We start from the raw sequence: 14067 nt of genomic DNA on the forward strand, positions 1-14067 counted from the left end.
TCACACTGGCAGAACAAATCTAAAGAATGTTCAGAGTTTTTTGCAAACCATTCCACATCTGTATCCAGTCAAATCCACTGCTGAAGCTCCCAGTTATTCCAGAACATGAGAAGAACCTGCCTACAGACTAAACAGAGCACAACACTAAGGACTTTCACTGTCTATCAGATAAGAAATGAGATACGAGACTCTTTCATAGGTCAGATATGAGAGATGAGTCTCCTTCACAGCACAGGCTCCATTACACAAACAACCTGCAAACAAGCAGGAATAAGTTTTTTATGTAACAGCAAATCACACGGCTGCACTGCGTCTCAGGGCTGGAGGGGAGGAAATACAAGCATCAAAGCAAAACTCATCTCTCATTATCATTCAGTCATCAAAAAGTTAAAGAACACACAAGTGAACAAACTGATTATTAGCCAGCTGAACATCTGTACCATAAGTACCATACTACTGCCCTCTGCTGTCTTTTATTTCTGTGTAAGTTTATCTTACATTGAGAACTGCAGGCTAAGTATATATGCTTGCAGACCCCTAATCAAGTCTCTGCTCCCTCTAAATTAATAATTAAAATAAGTAGTAGAAAATTTAGCAAGACATTTTATTTCATCTCCCTAGATGTAGAACAAAAAGCAAACAGTCTTCAACAAATTCATTAAAAATAAGGCTTTCTTAAGATAGAAGCTCAAAAGAAAACACAAACATATTATAATTCAGATAAGCATTCAGTGAAAACAAGCATCATTCAGAGAGTGCTGCTGTGCAGCCTGGAATGCTTCCATCATTAGACGACACAGAGGAAAACACAGATATAGTAGACAGAACTATGTGAACACAACTTAAAAATGTAGGTTCAAATTCTTTATCACATCTAAGCTAATGTTCAGCTAAAGACATCCATCACAAACTCTTGGAACTATCACTAATGTTGCTGATTCTGGTAGATAGGACACACGTGCAGCACGGTGAGGATCCATCACTGATTCCAAAGGAGCGTCTCATGCAAAAAGAAACTGGAGCTGCAAATTGCACTTTCTTCTATGAAACTAGAGAATATACAGAATGAATTTTAAAAAAGTTTATAAGGAAAAGAGAAATGATAAAAAAAACCCGACTACTAGACTTGCAATAACCCAAATAAATCTTAGCCATCATCTCAAATAATGAAGATTTTATCATCCAATGTTCAATATGGCCTCTATGCTAAGAAGAAAAAAAAAAAAAAACAATAAAAAATACCAGCAAGTCTGCAACTGCCCCCTTATTCCTAAATCCCAGATTTAAAACTGATAATCCAGTTGGTACTTGGCCAAGAAACGAGGCTGTCACCATACAGTACAGGTTAAAGAGCAGGACCTGGCAGTCAAACTTCTGCCAGATAGAAAACTGGCTTGTCTGAAAATAAGACGTCTTCAGTTATGCTAGGAAGAGCCGCACATGACACAGAGGGGTTCTGCCACCTCAAAAAGAATTAGCGATGAGAAGCATCAAAATTAAAATCTGAAAGCCCACAAGAAAGTATATTTATAGTGAAAAGAAAATATATTTATAAAAGCTGCTGCCTTTAGAGGTTCTTCAACTTCCGTGGATTGCATAAAGGAAAGAAAAAGTGCAAATTCAAGAGCTGCTAAATCTCATTCAAAAAAATCTGAGGAATGAGAAGAGGGTTCTTCATTAAGGCTCTGTGTTCAGATTCCAAACTAAGTGGTGACTTGATTATTATATTCTGTGTGAATGCCAGAACAGCTGGAAATTGCCAGCTACCCTGATTGTTTCAATTCTTCCTTTTTCTCTCAATTTAAGTGACTTCAGTCATAGCTAGATGAAGGTAGACAGCAAAAGACAGAAATACTTTAGTGGAAATACTCAAATGGGAATGTAACAGTTTTATTTAATCTTTCATGAAAGTTATGATCATACTAAGCAGGAAAGATTCAATATCCATGGTGGTTGATAGTACCCTGGGCTATTAAGCAGTCGAATACAAATAGAAAATAAAAGCATAAGCTAGAGAAACACCACAATGAAAGACAAACTCTGCTACTCTCTGACACTTCCTGCTTAAGAAATGACTGATAGGGAGATGAAAGCTTTGTGTGATTGATATTTGTCAAAACAAAGACACAAGGACAGGTCCGCATTTCAGAGACTGGTGTCTGTAAGAATTATGATCACTCCACAGAATAGATACCTAAATAATCACATAGGAGGCAAGGAGGTTACACAGTTACGAAGATGAGTGTGCTTATTTCCATTACGTCTTCTTTCATTACCTATAATTCATTGCTCAAAGATGGAAGAGACTGACATTTTCCTGGTTCAGTCTTTCTCCAGTTCCTCGTGGTCACAGGCTGCCCTCCCCCTGCTTTTTTGTTGTGAAACTTTAAAGCACAGAAGTTCTAATGGGGAAGCAAGATGAACTCCCAAGAGTTCCCACTTCTCTTGAGATCTTCTTCTGCAATAGGGACTAAGGGAAGATGTAAATCGAAGCATCTCACACACACATACAAACGTATCAGTGTGCAAATATCTTCTCATTAATTCTCCTTGCAAAGTTAAGAAGGAAAGAACTAAGGAAGCAGCCTCCAGGCAGCTCTGCAAAAGAGAATTAAAAGAAAACTATACTTTGCAGTTAGGTGTATGACAGCTTTGGATAATGTAATCAATAGCATGGATTCATTTATAGTATATTTATGGAATGAACAGCTTGCTTCAAGCCCAAACTATCGTAGGCTCATTACAAAAGGGCTTTCTGAAGTCCAATACATTGCAATACCCACTCCATCCTTGAGACCATTATTTTCTCTGTCTCTCACTCACTCAAGTAGGTCATTTTCCAAAACCAAGCCAGCATTACAATTATAATCTGTAACTACAAAAATTACTACTGTTGTTTTCATCACTGCAGCAATGTTTCGTTCAGTGCTGTTTCCAAACAGCTGTGATTTCAGGAGCAGTCTGACTGCACAGAAACCAAGGGATTGCCAGGTGAAGTGAATCCTTTAGTGACAGGCTGTTTGGTTTGCTGGTTTTTTGTTTTTTTTTTTCAGTAATTTGCTCCTCTATTGCACTTTATCCAATCAAGTGAAGACAAAGCAAGAGTCAGGAACTGTCCTTGCAGCTTACAACTTACTGCTTTTGCTCTTCAAAAAATAGGGTTGGAAATTGGTGTATTCTTCCAACATACTATAGTAAAAACTGTCTTCACCTGCAAATTTTATACAATCATAAGAAAAACACTGTCCATAAACAGGAGCAGCAAATAATGTCTGATTTTCCACTGCATGCTGGCTGGGAGGAGGGGTTTGATTCTATATTGTTTGTGTTCTGATGCAAGAAAAAAACAAAAACATCCTTGTGCTCCATCAGGGTCCAACGACCAGTGAAAATTCCTAGCCTAAAGCAAAGCTTATACCCTTTATGAACATTCTGAATTATCCCTGCCATTATTTATAGTTCAGTCTATAATTTGTTACATGAACTGAAGCTCTTTCTGCTCAGCTGATCTGCTTTACCTTCCACATGCCTGGTGAAGAGGATCATTCAGTTAAATCAATAGACAACGGACTGATGTCACTGGCAGCTGAAGAGGAAGACCACTGCTGCTTAGGCAACACAGAGCTGTTGTGTTCCCTGAAGGGTGGTATTTGTCATACTCACAGCAAACTAGGTTGCTATTCTACAGCTTTTTTTGTGAACATATCTCCAGATCAGTCAGTCACCTCAATAAAGAAACAAAGCCAGATGTGCTATGAACAGAAAGAATAAGAAAAACTTTGGAAAAAAGTTACCTTCTTATGCATTCACTGTAGATTTAAAAAGTGATACCCTGAAAGACAGCTGTAACTGCTTTTGACATGTTCAAGAAAAGCAAAGAAAGGCACTTAGCAGCCTCGAAAACAAAGGCAGGATTGCAGACATCAAAAGTAGGGGACAAGTAAACTTCCTGTTTCAACTGTACTATCTCCTATTTCTCTGCATATCATTCTAACAAATATCCTTGTCTCAGTCTCTCCAATTGAAGTTCTTCCATTTTGCAAAGAATAAATTAGTGAAACAACAGGGTAAAGGAGCAAGCAAACTCTGTAGGACATTCATCCAATCAATGACCTGGGATGTGCAACAGTTGTCCTTTGTCCTCAGCAAAAGACAGGCAGACCAGCATCACCAGAATGCATCGACAGAATCTTCTCAACAAGATGTGAGTTTTAACAGATCTAAGATGACCAAGAGGACATTTACAGCAAAGAATCTATGCACAAACCCCACTTACTTTTCAAAGTGAGTAAAAACATTTGGAGCTTAATGGCCTGCCTAACATTGCTCGACTTCTGTTACCCCAGACCATTACTCGTTGTCCAAGCAGGTTCAAACCAATTCTGTAACTAAAAATCTGCAAAGCAGTGCCAAGAGCTTTAACAGGTAATTTGTTTACTTAAAAAATCACCTGTAACTTCACATAGAAAATCATTTTACTATTTATTTCTTTAAATCAAGAAATGTTGTAGCACTGTTGGGCTTGGTTATAAAGCTGCAAGCATATTTCAGGGATTTATCCCTGAATGGCTCTTCCATATTGATCTCCAAGCAAAAGCAGATCCCATTCATACCATCAAAAAATGGCTTCTCTTAGACTATGAAGGGAGTTACATATTATATATGGGGGGGAAAAAGAAAACAACAAAAAAACCAACCTTATCCCAAGGCATAGAACAGCTTCCTATACTTTTTACTTGAAAACTTACTCCAAGAAACTCTTCTTTTAGCAAAGAAACCATGCATTTTGTGATACACTAAAGATATCTTTGCTGGCAAGCATGATAATTTAAACATCAAACTGTATGCCTTGTATTATGACTAATCAGTTTCCTTGGAGAGTTATTCAGGCAGTTTCCACGGAACAGTGACTGCAAGCCATCCTAGGCTGCTCATCAGTAAACTTGGGTTGCAAAAACATTAAAAAAAAATAGAAACCATAGAAGATCAGTAATAAAAAAATCCTCAGATCTTGTTAAGTACCTCAAAAGAATAACTTTAAATTTAAACATTAATTACAACAATATCCAGCAAATAAATGAATAAAAACATCACCCCAAAGTTAAAAATCATGGTCTCTGAAAGGGAATTATGATTCCTGCAGAACTCAACTACTCCCATTTCAACATGCTCCCAATTTTCAAGCTTACAAAGATTTTCCCTTCTTCCCTCCTTCTCACTCTAAAAATGTACCCAAAAACAAGTTTCTGTAACACCAGCTAGGTGCAAGGGAAGGCCAGCAGGTCAAATGCTTCATCTGCTCCTAAAATTATTCTGCAGTCACATGAACACAATTTGCTAAGTGACCCAAACTCTCAGCACGCAACACAATGTAACACACAATTATTACTATGAACAAAGAGTACTGTCCTTCATAGAATCATGGAATCACAGAACGGCCTGGGTTGAAAAGGACCACAATGCTCATCCAGTTCCAACCCTCTGCTGTGTGCAGGGCCACCAACCATCAGACCAGGCTGCCCAGAGCCACATCCAGCCTGGCCTTCAATGCCTCCAGGGATGGGGCATCCACAGCCTCCTTGGGCAACCTGCTTCAGTGAAAACTCCTTGCATTTGCCTACTGCTGTTGTTTTTTTTCAATTTCTTTTTGGGACGGGGATTGTTTTATTTTGTTGGATGTTTCTTCATTAGTTTGTTTAATGTATTATGGCTTTTTGAAAGAAAAAAACAGTTTTCTTTCCAGGTGTATTTTTTCTGATCAAAAATAAGACAACCTAATTTAAGGTTACACATTCATTCAAAAGTGATAACAAAACAGGATGCTTAACTTTACCTTTTCAGTATTCTTGTATTTTTCCCAGCTTTTCAGCATCTTAAGCCATTTTGTGGTCCTTTCAATTTCAAGGTGCTTTTGCTGAAAATAAATTACAGTATGTTAATCATCTCAAAATGAACACATTTTAAATTATTAATTTAATGTATTTGTAAAAACATCAAGAAAAAAATTAAGTGTAACATTTATAGGAGTTACTTCTCTACACATTTTTTTTCCGCAAATACAAAAATCATTTTGATTTGTTTTCACACTGATTTTTCAGGCAAATAATTTCTGCTGCAAACAGTTTAAGTTCGCTGATTCTGCAATGAATCACAGAATCACCAATGTTGGAAAAGACCTAAAAGATCATCCAGTCCAACCGTTCACCTATTCCCAGTAGCTCCCAATGGTGGCTGCCCTTAGCCAGCCTTACCCAGGACACATTTAGCTACTGCTTTCCAGCAGCCATACAAACCATCCCTTCGTAAAAGGCACCAATTAAAAATGCAGTACACACCCTGACAGAAACAAACCAGTATACTTCAAGTGACACAGCAAACCAATATACGTTGACCTCAATAACAATTCATAAGCTTTAAATAAAGGACATGTATGAGTGTATGCAAGAAAAAGTATGGCAGCAAAAATGGGACTATTTCTGGTCTTGAGAAGTGATAAAGTTTTGCTACAACTCACTGTTGGAGAAATTATTGACAAGAATCTTCCAGCAACAAGGGGATAAAATAAGAAATCAAAAAAATACTATATAAAAAATAAGCAGTTGAAATAGAATAACATAATAAATGTTATTTTCATACTTCTATGCTCCACATGGCTTTAAAAACACTGGACAACGCCATAATCCTAAAGATAGCTACACTTGCCATCAACTTCTTGAATATGGGAACCAAGCAAGCACTTGCAGTTATCCATGTGTGTCCCTAAATTCCTGGCACTTCAGCTTCTCACAGTCACAACTGCGCACTTCTTTGGCTCTGATGATAACAAGATTCACAAAGTGGCACTTGTACAGCCATGTTTTACACATTGTAAAGTAGGTTTCATATCTCTGATTATCCTAGAAAGAGGGAGGAGGGGTGTTTTGGGCTTTTTGTTTTCATAATGCTTTGTAGCTGAGGATCAACACTGAAAAAAGTAGAGCAGAAAGCTTATCTGTGTCCACTGTTTTCTCTTCAAACGTGAACATAAGCAAACATTCAGATTTTTCATAAAGGCCAGTCCCTCTACTTCCCACTTCAAATTCAGAAGTGCAGCTCAATGACTGCTTAGACCCATTCCAACTGTGATTCAGTCCATAAGGCATACAGGAAAGAAGGGGTTTGGTTTGGTTGTTGTTGCTATTTCTTATTTGGAAGTAAGTGCTACTCCTATCTTAACCTTACTTAGCCAACTCTTCATGTTGCAATCAATCAACTGCTCACGTTCTTGTTCAGGTTCCACGCTGTATTTGGTAATTCCTAAACCACTTTTTAAACATATATGTGTATGTATGTATATATATTTATATAAAAAAAAAAAACAACACTTCCTTAAGAGTTAGGTTAGAAGGAAAGAGTACATAAATGACTGCTGCCCAAATTTCATGTTTCACATCATTGGTTCTGATTCCTCTCCTCACACAGAACCCCCATAAGAAACAAATCTTTTCAACATCTCAGAAGCAGATGTTCTCCAGGAGTAGTTTATTCTGCTGGAATAACACTGCTATTAAGTTAGAAAAGGTCTCTGCCCTCAACAGGTTTTCCAGATAATTGCTAAGAAAAATGAAACCCCATCTGCTCTGAAGTCTTTCTGTTTGTACGTTTGATCTACTTTCAAGATATCTGGTCTTCTGAGCCAAAAGCTCACTTCAATTGTATGCTTGTTCAAGCTTTTATGTCTTCTGTGTCAATTTATCCCAGTTCTCATGTGAACCTACTGTAGTCAAAACAGCAATTATTTCTGTGTTCCGTTGTTGAAAATTTTTTGTTCTTTTTTTATTTTCCAGTCGGAGTTATGTTCACTTTCATGTTTAACAGGTGCAACACTGGAAACATGGACAGATCAGAAGCAGCTCATTGCAGAGTAGAAGGATGCTGCTGCTGCTCTTTTAGACAAATTCCGTGTAATTGTCACAAAAAAAAAAAAAAAAAAAAAAAATCAATTTATCAGTCTTACAACTATTTTTTTATACTTTGAAGCATTTTTGTCATTGGAAGTAACAGAATCCCTCACTGAAAAAGAGAAGGTCTGTCAGTCTGGTGTCAGTAAATAATACAGTGCTGAAAAGAAGAAGCGTGAAGCTCTATTGGCAGGTATCCACCTTGTGTGCAGTGTTCTACCTTCACAGACAGTGAGTGTGCTATAGCTGAGGCTCAGAGCAATGCCTCAGCAGAAGCCTCAGAAAAAAAAGTCTGACACAGACTCCAAACATCCTGAGGTCCATTTCGTGTCCACTTTTCTATTCTGAATCATCTTTCCTCCTTTAGTTTTATCTCAAATGTACTGTGTGATTCATATGAAGTTCATACTGTAAGGACAACGTGAAGCATTTAAGTTATCAAATGTCCAGCAAGGTAAACAAACCATTGAAAGTCATAGAAATAATGCCCATTCCAGAAGTACTGCACACAAAAATATGACAAAAAAAGACACCTGGTCAAACCTTGCTTGAGCTTTACACTGAACATGTATGAAAAAGGATTCAAAGTTCACAAGGATATACAACGCTTTACATAACCTGCAAACTTCAAAGTGCAACTTAAGAACTTTCGTTTTTAAATTCACAGTTAAGTAAAAAAGAAAGCATATATAATTTTGCCAAATAAGTGACTTCAAAAGATACTGCCTAGAAAGCTTCTAGTGTTAGCCTACATTAATGTGACACTTTCACTGTTCTGTGAATGGTATCCTGAAATCAGCGAAGACTCAATCACCGCTGATAGAAAGACAGATAAACCTCAAACCAGCAGAGGTCAGGATATCATCAGGAGTATAACCAGGAGTTATACTGATTCAGTAAATACAGTTTCTACACTGAGATTTTGTCTGAGACAGCATGAATGAAGTATGGGACAAAGAACTGAGACACCATTTTCATGCAATAATTTAAAGTTTACTATGGTCACAGTGAAACAGAGCTCCAAAAACATATACCATAATAACTGCAAGCTGTCCAATGTTTATGCTCATAGGCTCGCTACCCTGCTGTGTCCACTGGATGGAAATGAAATTATATACAGGCTTGCTATGTTATTAAATGTAATAGAACATGGCAAGAAAATGCAACTGCTTCAAGCTGCAAATGCAGAAATATATATGAACTGACACAAAACAGAAACTCAGAAGTTCACTTCTTTTATGAGAAAGATTTCTTGCTAGCCCTGTAGCAACTCCTTAGTTTCTGTGGAGAAGAAAATCGTATTTAGAAACACTGCTCTTAATATTCAGAGTTGAGTCTTCCTAAGATGAGTCACTCCATTTCTCTTCCATGCACTTCCATGTACTCATTTGTGCAGCCAAAAGAGATAACTTTAAGCTTACAATTTTAAAAATTTCACGAGTTTTCTGACGATCCAGAAGATCAGTATGGAAAAGATAGTCTTGGAGACAAAAAGGGCCTGACAGAAAAGGCCAAAGCCATTGAAAGGAGCTCATCTTGGCCAATACAAGCAGAAATGCAGTTCCAGTGGTTTTAGTAAAAGCTTTCCACATTATTAAAAACATCAGTTCCTAAACTTGTCCTCCAGCATCCTCCAATAGCATGAGGCTTTCTGAATGAGGGCCTGCACTGGCTGCTGGCATGTCTCTTACACTTATTGAACACACCTGGCTTGTCAACCCAGCATTACAATGGAGCTCATCATACCACAGCGAGTGACAGCCAGGTTATCTGTCATCATTTACCACAGGAGAAAAGCATGCTCCACTTGTCAGGAGAAGGCAGCAGATGCCTCAGCACCAGGTGCCACCTCACCTGGACACTGCATCCACCCAGCGCAGCTGGTGACAGCTTGAGATACAAACAGGTCGTCTCACCCCAGACAGGTGCCTGCCAGCTGGGTCCCTTTCGGGGCAGACCTGGGTGTGTTCTGTTAAACAGCTCTGTTTGCTTTACAGGGTCAAGAGATGGGTGAAGAAAGCCTATACCTCACTGCAATGAGTAATTAATTACACTACTGCATGGGACTCCAAGGGATCTGTGTTTATTAACATGGCCTCAACAACCACATTCCTTCTGGGACTTGGAACTGTGTCTTTGGGAACACAAATCACTAAAATGTTTCATCTCTTGATTTCACAATAATTTATATTAACAAGTCATGAATACTTAAAAGTTTAAAAAAAACTGGAAGACACTGAACTTACTTTTTCTATTGCTGCATCATGGACAGGAAGCTCCTCTGGACTGAAAACAAAGAAAAATCATATTACTCTAGGCTTATCTTGGCACAAAATCATTTTTCTATAGGTTCTTACAAGTAATCATTTCCAGTAGCAATATGCTGTAGGGAGTAAACTTCAGATTGTTATCACAGTGGTATACAGAAACCTTTGGGATTTTGTTTCTTAAACACAATAAAGCTCACGTTTTAAGTAAAATAATGTAATTACTTTAACATTAAACCTTCTAAATCAGAACAGACTGAATAAAAAGAAGCACGGCCAGCAGGTCAAGGAAAGTGATCCTCCTCCTCTACTCTGCACTGGTGAGACCTCACCTGGAGTACTGCATCCAGATGTGGAGTCCTTGGAGCAGGAAGGACATGGATCTATTGGAGCACGTCCAGAGAAGGGCCACAAAAATGACCCAAGGGATGGAAAATATCTCCTACTAGGACAGGCTGAGAGAGCTGGGGCTGTTCAGCCTGGAGAAGGCTCTGGGGATACCTGAGAGAGGCCTTTCAGTATCTAAAAGGGGGGCTGTAAGAAGGGGACAGACTCTTAGCAGCATCTGTTCTGATAGGACAATGGAAATGGTTTCAAACTAAAGGAGAGATTGAGATTTAGACTGGATATAAGGAAGAAGTTTTCTACATCAAAGGTGGTGAGACACTGGCACAGGTTGTCCAGGGAGATGGTGGTGGATGCTTCATCCTTGGACAGGGCTCTGAGCACCTGATCAAACTGCAGGTGTCCCTGTTCAGCACAGGGGGGTTGGACCAGATGGCCTTTAATGATCCCTTCCAACTCAAACAATACTGTGATTCTATGAATAGCTTCAAGAGAAAATGACTTTACTAAAACAAATAATCTTTCTTTCTGTTAAAGTACTGTACTACTGACATGAAACAAACGTTAAATGCACACAGCAGTTTTAATGCTTTTTTAAATGAAGATTTTTCACAATACTCCATACTGTATGTTTTTATTTTAGAAATCTAGCCATTTCCAAGTTTAAGAATCTTCACTCCACTCCACGTTTATTTGACCATACAACTGAAATACTCCTAAGAAAAGTCCTCCTTCCTTATTACAGTACCTTGCAAAGACAGAGAGACTTTGTTTGATCTGGGAGACTTACCTTTTAGTTTTTGAAAAATATAGGTATCTCACTGATTTACAGAGAGAAGGTAGTAAAAAAAAACTCAAAACACTTATTAGTAGGTATCTAATATTTTAAAACAATTTTTCCACTTCTAAGCCCAACTAAAAAGACAGGTTATGAAGTGAAACCTTGAAAAGCAGCCTTTAAACAGAGACATTTTCAGATTTATTTTAATTCCATTCTGAGGGCTCTAACTTAGGTTTTTTCTTATCAAAGAAAACTTATGTTTTTCATATCAAAAGTAACTGGACCGCTTTGATGCCAAATGAGACTTCCTTCCTTTGTATGCGTCGTTTGCAGCTTCTGAAAACATAGCAGCTCATCTAAGTAGCAAGGCTCCCTTTTTCAGCTCTACAGATCAGATAAATAAATAACTCAACAAAATTCTTCTTAAAAGGGACTGAAAAAAAAAAAAAAAAAAAAAAGCGTCGTCTGAAATTCTTCACAGAAAGAAGAAAAAATGAAAAGTTCCTATTAAGTCTTAATATTTTTAAAGAATTCCTACTCGCATCACCATAGACGTCTAAAGTGAGGACACCACAACCCTCCAGTTTAGACCAGTATCAAATCTATGCAGTGTGGAAGAAAATAAATCCTTACCAGGAAAGACTACAATAGGGGAAATGGAAACTGAAATCCACCTTCTCTCCTGTGTTGCTGCAGTTAGCATAAGAACGGTCTGATGCAAAACACTTAGGTAATATTTCATCTCATTTATTTTGTTTAAAGACTTAAAAGATGCCATTTCAAAATGAGACGTTTTATCTGAATCATTAAATACATTTGAATTACTTTATCTTAATGGAAAATCCTGCTCCAATCAACACCCTTTTGGAGACACCCTCTCGTCCCTCCAAGTCTAAGCTTACAGTACACACTTTAGGAACTAAATTAATAGCCCAGATAGTCCCCCTTTTGAGCAGCACTGCAATAAGCGTAATCAGTTCATTCAGAAGCATTTTCCAAGTATGTGAAAACTTTCTTTAAGAATAACATCAAAACCCAATAAAATGCCATGAAAGTCTCAGTGTCTGACATACTAGGAATTATAGAATCACCAAGGTTGGAAAAGACTCACAGAATCATCCAGTCCAACCATCCACCGATCACCAATAGTTCTCACTAAACCATGTCCCTCAACACAAAATCCAAATGTTCCCTGAACAACTTCAGGGTCAGTGACTCCACCACCTCCCTGGGCAGCCCATTCCACTGCCTGACCACTCTTTCAGAGAAGCAGTATTTCCTAACGTCCAGCCTAAATGGCTTGAAGCCATTCCCTCTAGTTTATCACTAGTTACACGAGAGAAGAGGCCGACACCCAGCTCACTACAACCTCCCTTCAGGTAGTTATACAGAACAAGGTCTCCCCTGATCCTCCTCTTCTCCAGGCTGAACATTCCCAGCTCCTTCAGCCACTCCTCATTAAGCCCTGTGTTCCAGACCCCTCACCAGCTTCGTCGCCCTTCTTTGAACCCACTCCAGAGCCTCAGTATCTTTCTTGCAGTGAGGGGCCCAAAACTGGACACAGTACTCAAGGTGCGGCCTCACCAGAGCTGAGTACAGGGGGACAATCACTGCCCTGTTCCTGCTGGCAGCACTGTTTCTGATGTAAGCCAGGATGCCATTGGCCTTCTTGGCCACCTGGGCACACTGTCGGCTCATGTTCAGCCGAGCATCAATCAATACCCCCAGGTCCATTTCCTCTATGCAGTCCTCCAGCCACTCCACCCCAAGCCTGTAGTGTCGCCTGGGGTTGTTGTAGCCAAAGTGCAGGACCCGGCATTTGGCCTTGTTGAAACTCATCCCATTGGCTTCAGCCCAGCTCTCCAGCCTGTCCAGATCCCTCTGTATGGCCTCGCTACCCCCCAGGCAGATCCACACTTCCAGTCAACCTGGTATCATCCGCAAACTTACTGAGGGTGCACTTGGTGCCCTCATCCAGGTCATCATTAAGATATTGAAGAGGACAGGCCCCAGCACCGACCCCTGGGGAACACCACTCACAACTGGTCGCCAGCTGGATTTGACTCCATTCACCACCACTCTCTGGGCCCGGCCTTCCAGCCAGTTCCTTACGCAGCCAAGGGCTGCCAGCTTCTGCAGGAGAATGCTGTGGGAGACAGCGTCAAAGGCTTTGCTGAAGTCTAGGTCGACTACATCAACAGCCTTTAAGGAAAAGCCTTTATTCATTACTACCCAAATTTATAAGCAATTGATATTACTGCCTATGCTGCCAAATGATTAAAGTAACACATTGAATGTAGGTCCTGCATTTGCCAAAGATCATCTAAAAATTACTTGAACAATAATAATAATAATAAGCAAAAGGGAAGAAAAAAATCACTTGCAAATCTACTTCAGCTTTTTATTGGTTTGTTTTTAACTATAAAGATTACTAAGCCTTTCAAATGTCAAATTTTTGGTTCTTTAGCGATTCCTTCTTCTCTCCCACAGCAAATTTCTGAACAATCTTCTCAGCTGCATGCACTTGCACCTGAATTCAATCTCTGAAGGTTCCTTCCAAATGAGCTATTCTATTCTGCTCCATCTCGCACAGAAGTGTCAGCCTCACTGCCACAGCATGGAGAGCACACAATCAATGCATTCTTTGTGGCCCTGCAAGACCTCACAAGCACTTGGCTGCACACACAAGAGACTCTTTTTCTTTGCAGTGCTGTCAGCAGCACATAAGACAGCA

The 14067-nt window shown here is 39.1% G+C and overlaps 1 protein-coding gene across 4 annotated transcripts in view; it reads right to left on the minus strand.

Moving 5' to 3' along the window:
• Positions 1–14067, minus strand: part of USP6NL (USP6 N-terminal like) — a 115634-nt gene that overhangs the window by 28328 nt on the left and 73239 nt on the right. For all 4 annotated transcript variants that reach the window (XM_042872701.1, XM_042872700.1, XM_042872702.1 and 1 more), the window contains 2 exons: positions 10187–10226; positions 5834–5914 (listed from right to left, as the gene is read on the minus strand). In XM_042872701.1, the coding sequence (XP_042728635.1) occupies positions 5834–5914; positions 10187–10226 (121 nt within the window). The remainder of the gene's footprint in view (positions 1–5833; positions 5915–10186; positions 10227–14067) is intronic.

Source organism: Lagopus leucura, unplaced genomic scaffold, assembly GCF_019238085.1.
Source record: "Lagopus leucura isolate 7727_CA_CO unplaced genomic scaffold, USGS_WTPT01 Super-Scaffold_100008, whole genome shotgun sequence".
NCBI lineage: Eukaryota > Metazoa > Chordata > Aves > Galliformes > Phasianidae > Lagopus > Lagopus leucura.